The sequence below is a fragment of the Pieris brassicae genome, chromosome 5, assembly GCF_905147105.1.
Source record: "Pieris brassicae chromosome 5, ilPieBrab1.1, whole genome shotgun sequence".
NCBI classification, from domain to species: domain Eukaryota; kingdom Metazoa; phylum Arthropoda; class Insecta; order Lepidoptera; family Pieridae; genus Pieris; species Pieris brassicae.
This window is the reverse complement of record NC_059669.1, coordinates 14,468,194-14,485,952: the sequence shown is the minus strand read 5'-3', so window position 1 is coordinate 14,485,952 and position 17,759 is coordinate 14,468,194. Positions and strand designations below refer to the sequence as shown.

General features: G+C 33.1%; 2 protein-coding genes across 2 annotated transcripts in view; one reads left to right on the top strand and one right to left on the bottom strand.

Moving 5' to 3' along the window:
- Positions 1-17,759, bottom strand: part of LOC123709392 (flotillin-2) — a 158,305-nt gene that overhangs the window by 42,094 nt on the left and 98,452 nt on the right. The window lies entirely within an intron of this gene.
- Positions 7,672-10,717, top strand: LOC123709386 (glucose dehydrogenase [FAD, quinone]). Its single transcript, XM_045660685.1, has 3 exons — positions 7,672-8,015; positions 8,459-8,709; positions 9,252-10,717. The coding sequence occupies exons 1-3, from the start codon at positions 7,672-7,674 to the stop codon at positions 10,604-10,606; spliced, it is 1,950 nt and encodes a 649-aa protein (XP_045516641.1). The 3' UTR covers positions 10,607-10,717.

Genomic DNA, 17,759 nt, shown 5'->3' with positions numbered 1-17,759 from the left:
TACCAAAGGTAAATGAAACGTAAGCACGGTTAAAAAACCCCGGGTTAAAGTAATGTGCCAACCTAATAACAACGTCATCGGCTGTTACGACTATCGGTATCCGATACGATATCCCGAAATGCGCTTGAAATTTCAATGATTTATGACTTTTTTGATAAATTATATCAAAATAATTTATTCATTTAGGTAACACAATATAGTGTACATATGAACGTCAATTAAAAATTAAACGCTAAATAGTTTTACATTTAATGCCAGTTTTCAAGTCAAGGGCTTAGAACGGACGAGAAGAACTAGCAATAAACTCTCCGCCACTCTTTTTATTTTCCAAGTATTTGTTTTACAAAATGTTTGTAAGAAGCTTTAACCATTAGACCATGTTCCACATTACATCGTAAAGTAATTAATAGGTAATTAAAAATAAACAAAGATTAGTCCTCTATCAGCAGTAGGCATGGTAAAATAGGAGCATTTTTAACATATTTTTTTGCATATTTGCAACTCGCAAATACATATCAAAATCCAATAATTTTTTAGCGAACGGAAGGCAGGATTAGCGCTGAGTTTGATTTCTGAAACTTAACCTAAATTTGATAATGATAAAAGAAATGATCAATAAACATTCAGAATATAAAATTGACTACATTACTTCAGTCCTTTGTCAGTGCTTTTATATAAATGTGTAATAAGGAACTAATGTCTTCAATAGGACTATTAGCTAAGCGAAACATTAACATTGACCACTGCGGTTTCAACACCCGACGGGTGGGGTATCTGCCGCAGAGAGCAGTATTGGATAACAGGTGATTGTGTTGTGTTGTGTGTGTATTACGTGATATACAGGTATGTTTGTGCTTTAAGGGACTCATAAGAACACGTTACATTTTTATCACTTTATTTTTTCATATTATTTTATTACTTTAGTTCTTTTTCTGATTCGTATATTAATAAAATCGTCGTAGCATCAATAACAATAGAAATAAGGTATTTAATAAATTGAAAGTTTTATTATAACGCATTATCTAGTTAAATAAAGTTTATTTAATTATCACAAAAAATGATTTCTACATAATTAAAGAAATGGTTGTTTGTTTATTTGTTTGTCATTGTTTATTTTAAAATTTTATCTATGCTAACTTCAGGGTGTCGGTTTTTTGTGACGGTGGGTGCGCGCATCGTAAAAATTGTAAATTAAGTAAAACTTCAAAAACTCTTCTTATACTATTGCGACATCAATGTATCAATTAAACATGAAAGCAAAATGCTCTACTGTGCAATAGTAACCCATCTTAGTTGAATTTCTTGAAAATGTCATGAAAATTACGAAAATATTGCCTTGATTTGTGATAGTTTTGTCGCCATATCTATGACCGACTTATAGAAGGACTTCGGAATCTAGATCAATGTCTATCATTAAGTAACTTCGCTAAGTTGAAAATATTTAATGTTTACAATTATTTAGCTACTTTCAACACTACATTTTTAGTTTCCGTCGTGTATTAGTTACGTTTGTACAAAGTTCTGTTCCCTCAAATTGGGTACACGCCTTAATTACCACAGTAGGTCAAGAGTCAACTGTCAGACACGTGACACAAATTCGTTCATCCTGACTTACAAAATAGTTACAAAATCATGCCTTAAAGGTTTCAAGGCAAATACTTAAGTCCAATACCGGTTCGCAAAGTGGTCTATACCAACCGAGGTACGTTACAAAGTTCGGATGGAGTTTCCCGATTAAACAAGCATCATGGATGTTTGTAAGATAATCACGGACTTCCAGGAAATTTGATTTTTACCCTTAGCTTACTTTTTTGCCTACAATAAGCTCACGATTTTATCGACGATAAAAAGTTAACTGCAAGCTGTATAACTAGCAGTTAAGTTTAAGTAAAAAATATTGTGATAAAGTCTTTATAATGTTCACAAATTTTTAAAGGCCGGCACTTGCAAGCTTTCTGGAAGTGTTTTCATTATATCACATAACATCAGGTGAGCAAAAAAGCCTGAAACAGTCGTGATATTTATTATTCGTTAATATTAAATTGTATTACCAAACTAAATTACTAACAATGTGATAACACTAAAAGCTTTTAGTAGAAGTTATAAAAGCGTAGACTAAAATAAAAAACGCAATTTCCTCTATGTTATAAACATGATCAAATAATTTATAGAAATAGTCATCAGTAACTTTGCTAATGTGATATTAATAAATATATACTCCACTTCTATTATTACAAAAGTAAAGTAGTAAAAAGAGACTACATACAAAATGGATATTCCTCAAAGTATATATACCAAGGTCATGAAGATTATTTCCTAACAATAAAGGTTGCACTAATGTCTTCCACAAATGCGTTCAACTATTGTGTTCTAAAACATTTATAACATAGTAGTGACATACTTCTATCTGTGTTGCACTTTGTGATAGCATTGCAACTATAAGAACACAGCTGGCTTTTCACAGAACATATTAAGCAAATCTGTTTATTTTTTATGTACACAGTACAATTCAGTAGAACCCTTAATATCGAGGAATTATATGTATTAGAAAATGTTGTATAAAAGAAGTATTGAAGAATCAATAAGGAGACAGAAACATATTCCGATGAAGAACATTAACATCCAAATACCGCATCGGTGGATAAATGGAACGAATACTTTTTTAGCAACCTAGACCTTGGAGCTACGTGGAGCTTCCACGTAAAAAATAATAACAATAAACAAATGAAGATGTTGATATATTCAACTTTACCAAAGAGGATGTGACGAAATATTTGTAAAAGTGGAAGCCGGAGAGCTGACTTTGTGTAGCAGTAACAATTTAGTTTTTTCTTTAAAATATTAAAAATCAAGTATCGATTATTTAGGGTTGAATTACAGTTTTGGTTTTTGATGTTTATGTTTTTTCTGTGTCATATATGTATTGTTTTATAATATGGATTTGTTTTTAATAAATAAATATGATTAATTTTTAATCTTGGATATTGACGAACTAATAACAATTAGTACTCGTACTTTGAATATAGAACTCGGACGTCAGTTATTTTAAACACTGCGTATCTAATTATCATATAATTAATTAACGAAGTAGATAAATTTTCTCTAGAAGGTCCTTGGTCGTGAGAAATCGGTTTTACGTGTTCTAACCAGCAGCAATTAAATTATTACTAAATCGCAGTACCAAGCCAATTACTAATAATTATTTTCTTTTAAACATATACTTGCCTTAAAAGTTCAAAGCCTGATTCTCGCAGGTGAAAATTAAATAAAAGAAGCCTATTCGTTACTGTGCATTGTGATTACAATTTGTAATCGTTATTCTATTTTAAAACGTCTCAAATTATATTAAAATAGATAACATGTTCTATATTTAAAAGTGTACGAATTGCTTAACAGACAGTTAATTCTATTTTTTTTTTGTATTTTGTATATCTGTTTAATTGAATAGCCTATATACCTTACCTAAAATAACTAGAACTTTCAAACCTTTCATTTATTTATATTAAATCAACTTCGTCAAAAGTGTAAACAATATTTTTATGAGGTCAACGCACCGGTGTTTTTCAGTGTCTTATTTCTGGTTCTGAATAGAAAGCAAAAAATAAATTTAAAAGTTTAAATGTAAGTAGATCAGTAATTATAATTGTTATGTAATATGAGTCAGATCTTGGCAAAACACGTAAGCACCAATTTAGTTACGTATCTTAAAAATTATGATTTACATCTTACAATTTAGCAAATATCTAGTTAAATTTAATGAGTGAAAATATTTAAAACAATAATAACTTTCGTTTCAAAATTAGCTTTCCACGTGAAGTTTGTCATTAATGGTAATAGAGGCTTCACATTCAAATAAATGAAACTCTTTGTTTGAAGCTAGATGTCTTAAGATGACTTTAATCGTATAAAATAAGGGCTTATAACATACAATCAGAGCTATTGGTAGTTGCGACGCTTGACTAACAAAAAGCTTGAGGGTTCTCAAAACTAAGTGACCCATTTGTTACCTATAAAGGAAATAAGCAATGTCGACCGTGTACATTATCGGAAACGAGAATGTTACGTTACAATTTATGGGTGTATAAAAAACTAAAGTGCTCTCATTTATTACTAGCAAAACTGACTTTTTACAATTTATTATCTTGAAGTCTATATCATTGTTAACATTTGCGCTTCTAATTTCTAACCAAAATATTTATGTAACTTATCTAATGTTAGGTAAATCGGGCCTTAAGCTAAAAACTAGTTCCATAGGTCTATTAGAAATTATTTATGAATTACTGTCATTCTAATTAAGAAATTATTCTAATTAATTGATCATTAAGGTGGATGAATAAAAACTATACGGGTGAATTATATGTGATGAAATTAACAAACATGTTACAGACGATTTTGTTCATTAAGAATTAACGGATATATTAGATTTTTTACGGTAAAAATTCAACTATGTAGTTTCCTGCATACATGTACTACTTAGCTAAGTATGCAAAATCTATTAAGTACGTAATTATTATTATTAAATCACACGGCTTTTTGCGGCACGCTTTCAGTCCCTGCGATGGCCTTCCGTGCTTATTTATCAATACCGTGTTAATAAAGACAGTTTATCGGCCTTAAATTTTTTTCACTAATGGTAATACTGGACGATGACTATGACTCCCGTATGTCAAAAATCAAAACTTTTTTACATAAGATCATAATTCTTGCTTAAATTAAAAATATCTAATTTGCAAGCCACGTCAAATATAAAATTAGTATATCTCTTATATATTGAAAAGAGTACACCACCGCAAATGTTGTGTAAACGTAATGACACACCAAGTCTCAAGGACATAGTTCGATTAATGTACGTGAATTTGATTTTTTTATCACACAACATAGAACTCTTTGAATAACCACAGCGAATACAATATACCTATGATACTGGGTACAAAAACCGGATTTGTATCTGTTGGACATTAATTGTATAATTCTAATAATACGCTAAACGTTACTAAAGGTTACATTTTACTTACTAAAATATTTTTACAAATCAAAGAACGCCATTTAGTGTTTAGCCCAAGTAATATTATTTTATTGGTGTATTTGTATGAATTTATTCTTAATGCAATCATTTTTATAAAAGAAGATAGCTGTACCCTGCTTCCACCTTCGTTAATTCATAATAATAACATTTTCTCGACACTTTATCAATGTATCAAATATCTCTATAAATTATATTAAATAGCAGTGTTAGTCTAGTGGTTTCAGCGTGTGACTCTCCTGAGATCGTTGGTTCGATCCCCGGCTGCGCACCAAATCATTCGCTCGAACGGTGAAGGAAAAACATCGTGAGAAAAGCCTAAGACCCAATAAGTCGACAGCGTGTGTCAGGTACAGGAGTCTGATCACCTTCATGCTACTCGATTGACAAAAGATCATGAAACAGATACAGAAATCTGAGCCCCAGACTTAAAAATATTGTAGCACTATTTCTTTATTAAAGATCTCTTACAGACCACAGTCATTGATTTACTTCAGATTAAAATAGCACAAGTCATAGTCTAGTTAGTCTCCAACACAACGAAGTAATCTGGTGTAACAATTTGGTGAGCATGACAGTCTCAAATCAACCTTGGCATCATGACACTTTCGATAAAGCAAAAATGAAACTATTATTTCACCTGCGCTTCTGTGTTGTACAACCACTGACATCTTGACTATGTAATACGGTTTTGTTGACGACATTAGCGTCATCTTACATTCATAAACCATAACAGATGCGTATAAATGTTGAAAGGAAGGCATTTGATTGGGTGGATCCCTCCTGCCTCGTTTCAACACCGTACGAGGCGTATCAATTCAAAATTTCATCAACATCACCTTGATGGCTAGAAGTCCACAGTCCGTTTCACGAGGCACTTTCTTTTGAGAACTAGTGCTCCCTGAGAGATACGACCTCCAACCACTCAAAGTTAGACTGTACCTACACCTCCCTCAAAGGCCGGCAACCAACGGCAGCCTATGGACACCCACTAAAAATATGAGCTGCGATGACTGCTATAATATATATTTTTTTTAATTGAATCCGGATATATATCTATATTATATTATTACATTTTGTTTCTAAACAAAAAAAAATTACATAGTATTCAAGACGGCTAATAAGCCTTTAGAATAAAAATAACAGAAATGTTTAAACCCGTGCTGGATTAGTTTGGTTAAACGCTGTAACTCCTAGAACTTTTCAAATCAATTATCGAGAAAGTATAGAATAGCCAAGGTTAGATCAACGTAGCGGCATTTGTGGACTTTATCGAGAGACAAGCTGATCAGTGGTTATAGTGAACAATGCACAAAATAATAATAAAAATACTGGAGTATAGTACAACAGAAAACGATTTTTTATATAAGAAATTATCGCGAGTGTAACCGTCAAGTAGATACTTATAGCTTTAGGTTTTGCTCTCATAATTTGCGTATATTAATAAATATTTTTTAATATAAATTTATATACTTTGTTAAGGTTTAATTTTAAGTAAGAATTTGAATTTGCTCTCTATTAATTATATCTGTTGCATCTGGTTGAACAGATCGCAACGCAATCTAATTTATATTGTACAATAACTCACTATTGCTTTAATCAAAGATATTTAATTCTTTTGTAGTGGAAAAATAATGGACAAATCATATTTAAAATTCGTCAGTTATTTGCAAAACCAAAGGTTCTAAACGTTATACTGTTAATTACATGACTTTTTGTATATTACGAAAGCAGAGGTGGTTCTGATATGGTAATATAACAATTGTTAAAATCTACATGTGAACTTTGACAGTAAAACGACAGACAGAATGTCGAAATACATATTTCTCGTGTTTAATATATTAATTACCTACTTTGAAGTGAAAACTTCTTTAGCATCGTTGTGATTTGAAAGTCAACGAAATGAAAAAGTGACAGTAAAAAGAGACAGACACATAAGTTCATAAGATTTAACGTGGAAGAAAATGAGATAGGACATAATAACTTTAAATTATTGTTGATATATAATTAAGTTAATTAACTAATTATATTAGTTAGTTAATTAAGTTAATAATTGATATTAAACTTAAAATTTAAAATGACATTCGTCTCGACATAATCTTGGAACCAATTTTTTTTAAAGATTTCAGTTCTACAACGTGTGAATTGCACACATGCTTTTTTTTATTTTTAAACTTATTTTATTTACTAGTTAGAATTATTATAATTTATTTCTTACTTATCTTTATAAAATGTCACCAAAAGATAGCTGCTCAGGTATTACATTGCGGTTTCTTGATCACTTTGCCTAATAGGCAATAGTTTCCGCATTGAACGCAATATAGGCATTTCTATTTTTTTACTCTTTGAGTGACATTATCGAAGTTTTTAAATGGATATTTTGATCGATATTTCTTAGCCTACTATGAGGGATATAGGCTATGCTGATGGTGAAATATTTTTTCAGATAGGTCCACTAGTTTTGGATCCTTTTTAATACAAACAATCAAATCTTTTCTTTTTTAATATCAGTTGATAAAAAATTAACGGAAATAAATACGAATTCATTACATTATTTAAGTTGTTGTTCTTAAAATAAAAGCGAGACACTAAATATAATCGTAACTTACTTATTTTGCTGTCTTTAATTTCAGAATGAAACTCTAAACATGGGCATACTAACAGCTGCCTCGACAGCTGCCAAGGCTGCCCTAACTATAGGCGGTATCAGCAAGCTGACTTTCATCCCCGTAATGTTAGCAGCCATGGCCTATTTCAACTACGATCTTCTGGACCCTGAGAATCGACCCTTCAACCAAAAATACCTCAGAGAGGAATACGACTTCATAGTGGTTGGAGGAGGGTCGGCTGGTGCTGTTGTGGCTAACAGACTGTCTGAAGTTGAAGGTTGGAATGTGCTTCTGCTGGAGGCAGGAGGTCACGAAACCGATATAAGCGATGTGCCGTTACTCTCTTTGTATTTGCATAAGAGTAAACTGGATTGGAAATATCGGTAAGGACACCTTTTCTCGTCTAAGTGAAGCCTCGTAAGGCATGTTTCAAAGTAGTTATCTACGCCATAGAAAAGTACATCCGAAACAATTCGATTTAGCGTCCTTGAAGAAAAGAGCGAACCAATTCTTAGAGTGAAGTAGAAAGTGTCCACGAGTCCTGCCGGTTTGCCCTATTTTATATAAAAAAATTACTCTTAATTATTCTATCCTTACATTCGCTCCCCGATAATTACTTCTTACCATGTTAAAGAAACTTACAACTGTGAAAACAATTTCGAATAAGTTTAATGGATGATATTATAGTTCACCAACAATCTTGCAGCATTATGGACAATTATTTTAACATCATTTTCCCTATTATTCTTATTATCTTATTAGTCTTTGACGGATCTAAAATAACTTACAAAACTAAGCAATTACATAAATCCTCTTAAATTTTCAGAACACAGCCACAAGATTCCGCCTGCCAAGCTATGATCGACAAACGCTGTTCTTGGACAAAAGGAAAAGTTCTGGGGGGATCCTCTGTACTCAATACAATGCTCTACATTCGTGGTAACAAGAGGGACTTTGATCAATGGGAGTCCTTTGGCAACCCTGGTTGGGGCTACAAAGACGTCTTACCGTACTTCAAGAAATCTGAAGACCAGAGAAACCCATATTTGGCTAAAGATAAAAAGCATCATGCTGTTGGTGAGTAAAAATTAACGTCAAATAATAACCCTACCGTTGTGTCTCATTTATTCAGGAAAATCTTTTATCCCCGTCTTCAAAGGTATGTGAACTGGGTCTCCCAGAAGATAAACCGCTCCTTCTATGGAAATTGTATTCGTTTTTACGACAATCTCCCAAGGGAAATTAGAGAATTATCACTAAAAAAATCAAAGCCGTCGTTAAACATAAATTAATCAATAAAGCTTTTTATAAATTTGACGAATACTTAAATAAACCTAATCCTTGGGATTGATTTGCTCCAGATTAAACAAGTTGTATAACTTAATACTTTGCGATTATAAAGAGTGGCGGAAAATTTCTTGCTAGTTCTTCTTACCCGTTCTACACCCTTGCGAACTGGTAGTAAATTTACAATTAATTAAACTTCTTTTTACGTTCATGAGTGTATTGTTTACCTATATGAATAAAGATATTTTGAGTTTGTTTCCCAATCGTTACTCAGTACTAATGTTTTAAAATTAAATTATAAAAAACTTTTAAATTATTTTTACTATTTTTAGGCGGTTACCTACCTGTACAAGATGCACCCTACAATACTCCTATCGGGGCATCATTTCTTCAAGCAGGAGAAGAAATGGGATATGACATAATCGATGTGAATGGCGCCCAACAAACTGGCTATGGTTGGTACCAATTCACAATGCGAAGAGGTTCTAGATGCTCTACCGCCAAGGCCTTTCTCAGGCCTGTTAGATTACGTCAAAACCTACATATTGCTCTATTTTCCCACGTTACCAAAGTTCTCATAGACAAAGACAGAAAACGTGCGTACGGTGTTGAATTTATACGAGATAATAAAAAGCAAGTCGTTTACGCAAAACGAGAAGTCATATTGTCAGCTGGCGCGGTAGCAACACCTCAACTGTTAATGTTATCGGGAGTCGGCCCCGCTGAACATCTTAAAGAAGTTGGTATCGATGTGATCTACGATTCTCCCGGGGTTGGGAGAAACCTTCAAGATCATATTGCTGTTGGTGGCATTGTGTTCCAGGTGGACTACCCAATCAGTTTAGTTATGAATAGACTTGTGAATATAAATTCGGCGTTACGTTACGCTGTTTCCGAAGACGGACCGCTAACTTCTAGCATTGGATTAGAAGTTGTTTCTTTTATCAACACAAAATATGCAAACGCATCAGACGATTGGCCCGATATAGAATTCATGATGACCTCAGCGTCCACACCGTCTGATGGCGGATCACAAGTGAAGAAAGCGCATAGTTTAACTGATGAATTTTACGAAGAGGTATTTGGGCATATCACAAACAAGGATGTTTTCGGTATATTTCCCATGATGCTCCGACCAAAGAGTCGTGGATTTATAAAACTACGCTCTAAAAATCCCCTAGACTACCCACTCATGTACCACAACTATTTGACACATCCAGATGATGTCGGAGTTCTAAGAGAGGGGGTTAAGGCTGCTCTCGCTGTGGCTGAAACTAAAGCTATGAAGCGTTTGGGTGCTAGGTTTAACAACAAACCTGCCCCTAACTGTAAACACCTTCCGCTGTATACGGACGAATACTGGGATTGCTACATAAGACAATATACAATGACAATTTATCACTTATCATGTTCTGCAAAAATGGGTCCAGAATCAGATCCAATGGCTGTAGTAGACCCTAAACTAAGGGTTTACGGTGTCGAGGGCCTACGCGTGATAGATGCCAGCATAATGCCTGCCGTAACGAATGGCAACATTAACGCCCCTGTTATTATGATTGCTGAGAAAGGCAGCGATTTAATCAAAGAAACTTGGCTGGGTAGAGCTAAAAAAAGAAAACGTAGAGCACAGTGTTCGAGTTTAGAGCAACTTTTTGAAAATAGATCAATGTGTGCAATAGAAAGATGACACAAATTGTGAACAAGTTTTGTGTAGGAAATAAAATGGGGTTATTGTTTATTACGTGATAATACTTAATTATGTTACAAGGCTATGTTATTAACATGTAATAGGTATCTAGTCCCGTGCAATGCTTACAAAGTTAAAAATTATGTAAATATAAAATCTCATGTGAAAGTAACATTGCTCAAGGTAGGTTAAAAGGCTGTATTATAGGTACCGTTAACAAATGTATAAATATTCCGGTATTGTGTATATTGGTATAGTGTTAGTTATAAATATTTAATGTTGATGTTAAGTAATTAAAGATTTTAACAAATCAAGTGGTTTTATAAAACAACACATATTAAAAAGAGAAATAATTTGTATTTTTGTATCTTTGTAACTGTATCTCATCATTTACATTAACATCTGTAACTTTACGATTTATCAGTAAAGTATTACTGATAAATCGTAAAGTTACAATGCTAAATTATCTGTAGAAACATAGACTATATTTATATCTGAAATATTTAAAAAATGTATAGTTTATAATATTTTGAACATAATCAAGTCATGATGTAGAAAAAATCATAAAATTATAGTGCCATTATAAATCCTATTAAGTTTAATAAACGTAATTATTCTTGATTAAGAGTATTGCGTATAAGTTAAAAGCTACAAGTAGTAAGTGAAAATTGTATTAGTTAAAGTTAAATAAATAAATAAAAGGGACTATTAGCCACCACTTATACTTTATTTGCTTGAGCACCATCTAGTAGAGTAACACGACACTTCGTCAAAAACAGTCAATGAAATATTCAATTACACATTTAATACTACATTTAAGCTGTAGATGGCGCCTTAATTAAAAAAAACCGAACCCACCTCTATAATATTGGAAACCAAACTTTAAATAATTTTAAACATTAAACAACGCGATGTATGAAATCCCGAAGCTCTGCAGTGGGCTGGGCTAAAATATATGAACCTAAATATTGTTTCGTCAAGAATCCACACTGGTCCAAATAATTTCAATTAATTTCCTTCTATTAAACGACTTCAAAATATACAAAAAAGTATAAAATAATATTTACTATTCCGTATTAAAAAGTATTTTATTACTTAAATTTTTTGGTTGTTTTTTTTTACAAAACAAAGGCAAACGGGCAGCAGGCTCACCTGATGCTAAGTGGACATGGACACTGACATTGCAAGAAGATTTGCCATACGATGCCTTTTGAGTATTTGTAGTTCTTTCATGATATTTGTTTTTTTAAATAACAAACAAACAGACAGCAGGCTCACCTGATGTTAGGAGATTGTCAGAAGGGTTGACAGAGCGGTGCCTTTTAAGAATTGGTACGCTTATACATTACTTTGGAATGGATCACTTTTTCATCAACAAGAGTAAGATGGATTTTGTGAGTCTGGGCGATTGTCCATGCGCTTACACGTACGCAAAAGTTTTAAGTTGTTCAACAATTTTCTTGTTCATAGTTACAGACTTGCATAAATCTAGACGTAACCCACATACAACCAGTTACAACATTTAATGTTATTACATAAAATTCGCAAGTCACACCATATTGTCCAACAAATACTTTGACCCAAAGGTCATCCTAGGAAGTGTTATATGTCACGTGTCTAACGGCGAGACTCAATTACCTTTTTCCGTCATATTATGTCATTTAAACTTGTTATTAATTGATGAAGTGTACTTGTAAATGTATAGTGAATGTATAATAATGATTACTTTGAATTTATAATATACCTAGTCCAGCCATAACTTCTGTTACAAATGAAAATTCATTTTTTAATGAAGTAATGTTATATTATTGAAATTTATACCTACATATTTATTAAAGACTCAGCAAACAATAAAAATAATATTCTATTCGAAATGGCTACCTTTGGCTTTTATACAGACTGGATTTTTTAAGAGACTCATTTCGCTGTGTCGCTAAGAGCAGGCAATGTCTACTAAAAGTGCCAATCTTGAGCTCTTATAAAGTCCGAAACGTTTCAAGCCAGGCTTGGGTAGTTCATGCCTTGTGACTAGGTGCAGAATCCTGCTGGAAAGGCCAAGATATATTTTTAAAAAGTGTATTGCTGAGAGGTTTCACAATTCAAGGTGTAATTGACCCAAGAGTCAATTACACCATGGCTGAAGACTTCACTGTCTTTTCATAAAAATGTAATTTTGTGACTTTATGGCGACGAAACCATCACTGACACAGGATTATTACCACGTTGTACCTTTCCGAAGACTTGAGCAGCTTGTTCAGAACTGTGAGCGTACCATTTATGATTTTGCTTATTGTAGTGATTTTCAATCGTGAAATTTTTTCATCGGTAAGGAGGATATTTTTGTGCTTTTCATTTGCGTATCGCGACCGAAGACGTTATGATCGATGCACTCTCTTCAATTTTAAAGATTGCTTTAGGGCATGTCCTATACATCAACGATAAGCACCGAGCTTCATTCAAGTCTTGTTTTATAATAAGTGATAGAGTCCTAGCGGGAATCTTCCTGTCTCACGATAAGACTTTTTGTTTCCTAATGGGGTTTAAGCAAATTCTGGCTTTAACAGCATTAACAGCCTTTAACAGCACGCAGCCGCCCCGATCTTTTCGGGTCTTCGACAAACGAAGTGTTTTTGTATCTGTTGATAGTACGATATACGAAACATACGGTTGATACCAAGTTTTTGTAGTGTCTGGAATATAACCGACGGCTCCATACCCACTTTGTGCAAGGCGATCACTGCAATCCTATTATCTTTAACACTCCATTTCATATTGTAATTTCATTACTAACACAAAAAAATAAGCGGAATAGCGCAAAATCGAAAGATGTTTTAAAAATAATATACGTGTCCCAAATTCAAAATAATTAAAAAGTTGAAAAAAAAGAAAAGTTTTTATGTAACAGTATTTATGGCCAGACTAATAAGTGTAGTGCCACTCACAGCTACCGTTTAAAGACCAGAATTATTTAATACTCAGAGCAGGATGATCCTAGTAGAGAAGAAACTCTTTCTCAACGACGTAATATGTTTTCGCAATATATAAATATTGACGCACGCTGGCTTCTCAGCTTATAATATTTATTGAATTGAATTCTAAAAAAAATGTAATATATAAGCGCTCTATTCTTTATTATGCTGAAATGTGAGGCTATATTCCCACAAGGGGATGTAGCGGCACTGGATTATTATTATTATATCAAATCGTATGGATCATCTATTTGCTATACTGACCGTAGGACAGCTGCTTAGGCATCAGTGGCTATGCAACCAAGATATTATAGTACAGTCGAAACAGCATTTCATTCGTGTCGGGAACGTCTTATAGGCACAATATAAAATAAATGTTCTGCGTTTGGCTCGAAGACAAATACGTACAGTACAAAGATTTATGATAATATCCCGCAAGCAAAATACACTAATGGTTAAAACACTAAAAATGAATTACTTCACTTTCAGAAGAAGAGAGCATAAAAAATAGCGTGAACACTTTTAGTTTACAGTCTTATCTGGTATAAAATATAAATTACTCTTATTTCGTGACTTCTATTTTCCATGTCAGGGTAGAGTGTAATAGAAGATTACTGATTGGCAATAAAGAATTTTGGTCGTAAAGATGTGAGTGTTTTTGCGTAATCGATTTCATAAACTACGGGTTTTTTTAAACATCTGTCTTTACATCATGGAACATTACGATCTAGCCTAACTTAAGACTAATAAGTAATTTAAGTCTTACCTAATTTACTAAAAAGGATTTTTGACATAAGGAAGTGTCCAATAACACTACTACTATACTTAAAGCCTCTAATAAATGGAAGACACTCTGCTCTTGTGTTCAATTTTTTCTTACTACTATTTAGCACTTTAACTAACGTCCACTAACACTTATTCACTAGTTCAAATGGTTTTGTCCTTTTTAGTGTTCTAACCAGTTCCGTAGTGTCAAGGAGTTGAATAGCCTCGACAATCACGTGATGGTGGAGCCTATGTTCGCGGACTCCAGCAGTCTTTGCTATTAATGTGGCGACCATTGAGCACTTTGTTTTGTAATCGTTGGATTAAATTAAATTACGAGTTTAACTATAAATCTATTTAGGAGGAAATTAAATAGTTAATATCCAGTTATTTTGATAACTAACTGTTCAAAGCGATAAGCTACTCTGTAAAGCACTCGACACGTCGACTTAGGTAATAATTGTTAATTCGCACATCCATTAAAATAATTTAAAGTACCTTCAGAAACCCAACTTTGCTTAAACCATAGTTGTCCACACCGAAGGTGTTATCTGTACATAAAAATAAGATATGTTACAACCGTACTTCTTGTTTCCGGGCGAAAACGAAAACATAAAACATAGGGCATATATATAGTAAGTCCACGGGTGTCTTTCTTCTTTTTTTATAAAACAGGGGTCAAACCGGCAGTAGGCTCACCTGATGTTAAGTCATACCACCGCCCATGGACACTCTCAATGGCAGAGGGCTCGCGAGTGCGATGCCGGACTTTTTAGAAATTTATTTATTTTATTAAAGTATTCCTATAGCTACTCATTAAACAATAAAGCACAGTTTTACCTATTTATACAAAAAATATAACAAAGTACATTTTCATACTAAATTCTAAATTATAAGTTCTAAGATTCATTGATCATTATAATGACAATTTAATATAAAGGAAGAATAACAAAGCCATTATTAATAAAATATACCAGAGTTTTTTTAATATTTTAAAGCATTTTTTAGTCACATTAAATATATCTATTTACCGGTAATTTGTGTTATAATCTGTAGGTATACGATACATGGCTGAGTAACGTAAATAGTTTTTATTAGACCGAGGAATTTGGAATAGGTGGGTTTGCCCATAAATGGTAAGCTCCTTTCTTGAAGGACCCGAATTGGTTTGGAAATACTTCAGTGGGCAGCTGGTTCCACAAAGTGGGATGTCTATACGGGACAGACGGCAAACGAGCTGGCAGACACTTAGATGTCAGTGCTAACCACCCATGGATTCCTACAACACCTTACAAGTACGTTGCCTTTAAGCTAATACGCTGTTTACTCGAAGACCCGAATAATACCTTTCTAACTTTCATAAATAAAGTGAACTAATAAATCATAACGGCTCAAAATACCTGAAAAGGTTCTATAAATTGGTACCACGGCGAAACGGTTGCCACGGTACCCGACAGAATGCCATCATTCTGTCGGGTAGAATAAGAAAAAGTATATTTTAGAAAAACTAATTGTCGTTCAAAGCCAAAATTTCAAACCTCACTTTCTCCTTTATCTAAATTACATTAGTTTATACAATTAAAATATAAAGCACACCAGAATTAATTAATGGCAAAATTAATCAAAATCGTTTCAGTGCACACGTTCATTCATAATACCCGTTTTGAGATACCCTCATTTTGCTCCGCTTAATAAATGACAGTAACAAGGAAATATAAACTAGAAAATAAACAACGGTGGCGCTACAATCTTTTAGGTCTATTCCTCAGGGTTTCATGATCCTTTTTTTTTAATGATGATTTATTGATAATGATTTTTCTAATTAGCAATTAGGTAATCAGCCTTCTGTACCTGACATAGGCCGTTGACTTTTTTTGTCTAACGCATACCGGTTTCCTCACGATGTTTTCCTTTAGAAGTCTCAAAGCCAATATTTCTCAAGAAAATATTAAGGAAACTAATATTAACAAGATAATTAAAATCTAACTGAACTTCTGCTGGAAGCGATAAAACAATTTTACTTTCACTTGGATCTAAATCTGCGTGGACGCATTAATTACCGCACTATTAATCTCATATCGTTCGATCGTATGTATTTTTATATAATTTATGCAATTCAATGGGAAACTATTGCAAATTGCGATTTACTTCCTCGAAGCTAATGATTTATAAAATTTTTCACTTTCAGATAAAAATCATAACAGAACCTTATCTTAAGAATTGAAACTTTTTAGAAGAGTAATTGCAATTATCAAAAGTACTCTTGTCTCTGTCTGCTAAATTGTGTTTTCGATGTGATGAACAGAGACAGATGATTAGTTAAAACGTCCCAATTAGACTGATTCCGCTTTATATAATTCACTCGTTTACAGTTATGGATCACAGATACAAGAATTTAATTTAACAGAACAGAAAGATGTCAAAAACCTTGTCGCATTATAACTAAACACCAAATCTTATAAAAAAACATTATTGTTAAAATTTTCATTGATTTTTTATTGCACTAACATTACGTTAAGACACAGGCTTAGACAACTGGACTAGAATATTCTTGACGAATGCTACGGCAAAATAAAAAAGTATGCAATTCGCATATTACGGTTCAAATTTAGAACATCAGTTTTCACCTGTCAACGTCAATATAATTAGCTTTTTGTTTCTTCTATCAATTTAATACTTAGCTCTAAAAAGATACTGTTTAGATTGTAATCTAAACGTTTCAGATTATTAAAGACGATGTGTGTATCCTAGTTTTTACTTATGGATCTTAACCATAACGCTCACACAACGCACGGTGGAAGGTCTGAGATCCTCACAGTGGGCTATGAGTAAAAAAAAGTATCAAGGGCTGTTGCAACATGTAAGTGAACAATGACAAGAACCTGTGGACCAGCAGGCTCCTTAAATGGAAATCTCGGCAGAATAAATTGGATTGGATATAGAAAGGCTTGTGGAGGTATTTCTGGAGCAAAATGGAGGATGCTTACGTCCAGAAATTAAACGGTTTGACAATTAAGCAAGAAATTGACACTTTTTGTCGCACGTTACCAGTATTTAGAATCAGCTGCCCACAGATGCATTTCAGAACCAATACAACTTAGGGTCCTCCAAGAAAATAGCGTACTAATTGTTTATTCTTGCGAGCCCTCTGGCAATGCAAGTGTCTATGGGCGGCAGTATCATTTAACATCAGTAAGCCTCCTGTGCGTTTGCCCCTTGTTATATAAAATAAAAATAAAAAAGTATACAACGATATTGTAACAAAAGTATTTTCGTCATCACCAATAACAGTCAGGCCTGGGTATTAATATGGTATATGTATGGTAATGTGTACAGTATAATAAGGTTAGTGGTTGGAGGGTACTAGTATAAAAAAAACTTTCGAATTTATAATCTGATGTCTTTTGCAATCATTCACT

Bases quoted from the DNA above. Each gene is read 5' to 3' on its own strand.
- LOC123709386 (XM_045660685.1), top strand. From the start codon at position 7,672: ATGGGCATACTAACAGCTGCCTCGACAGCTGCCAAGGCTGCCCTAACT. The intron at 8,016-8,458 runs GTAAGGACACCT...TTAAATTTTCAG, and splicing joins AAACTGGATTGGAAATATCG to AACACAGCCACAAGATTCCG. The intron at 8,710-9,251 runs GTGAGTAAAAAT...TACTATTTTTAG, and splicing joins TAAAAAGCATCATGCTGTTG to GCGGTTACCTACCTGTACAA.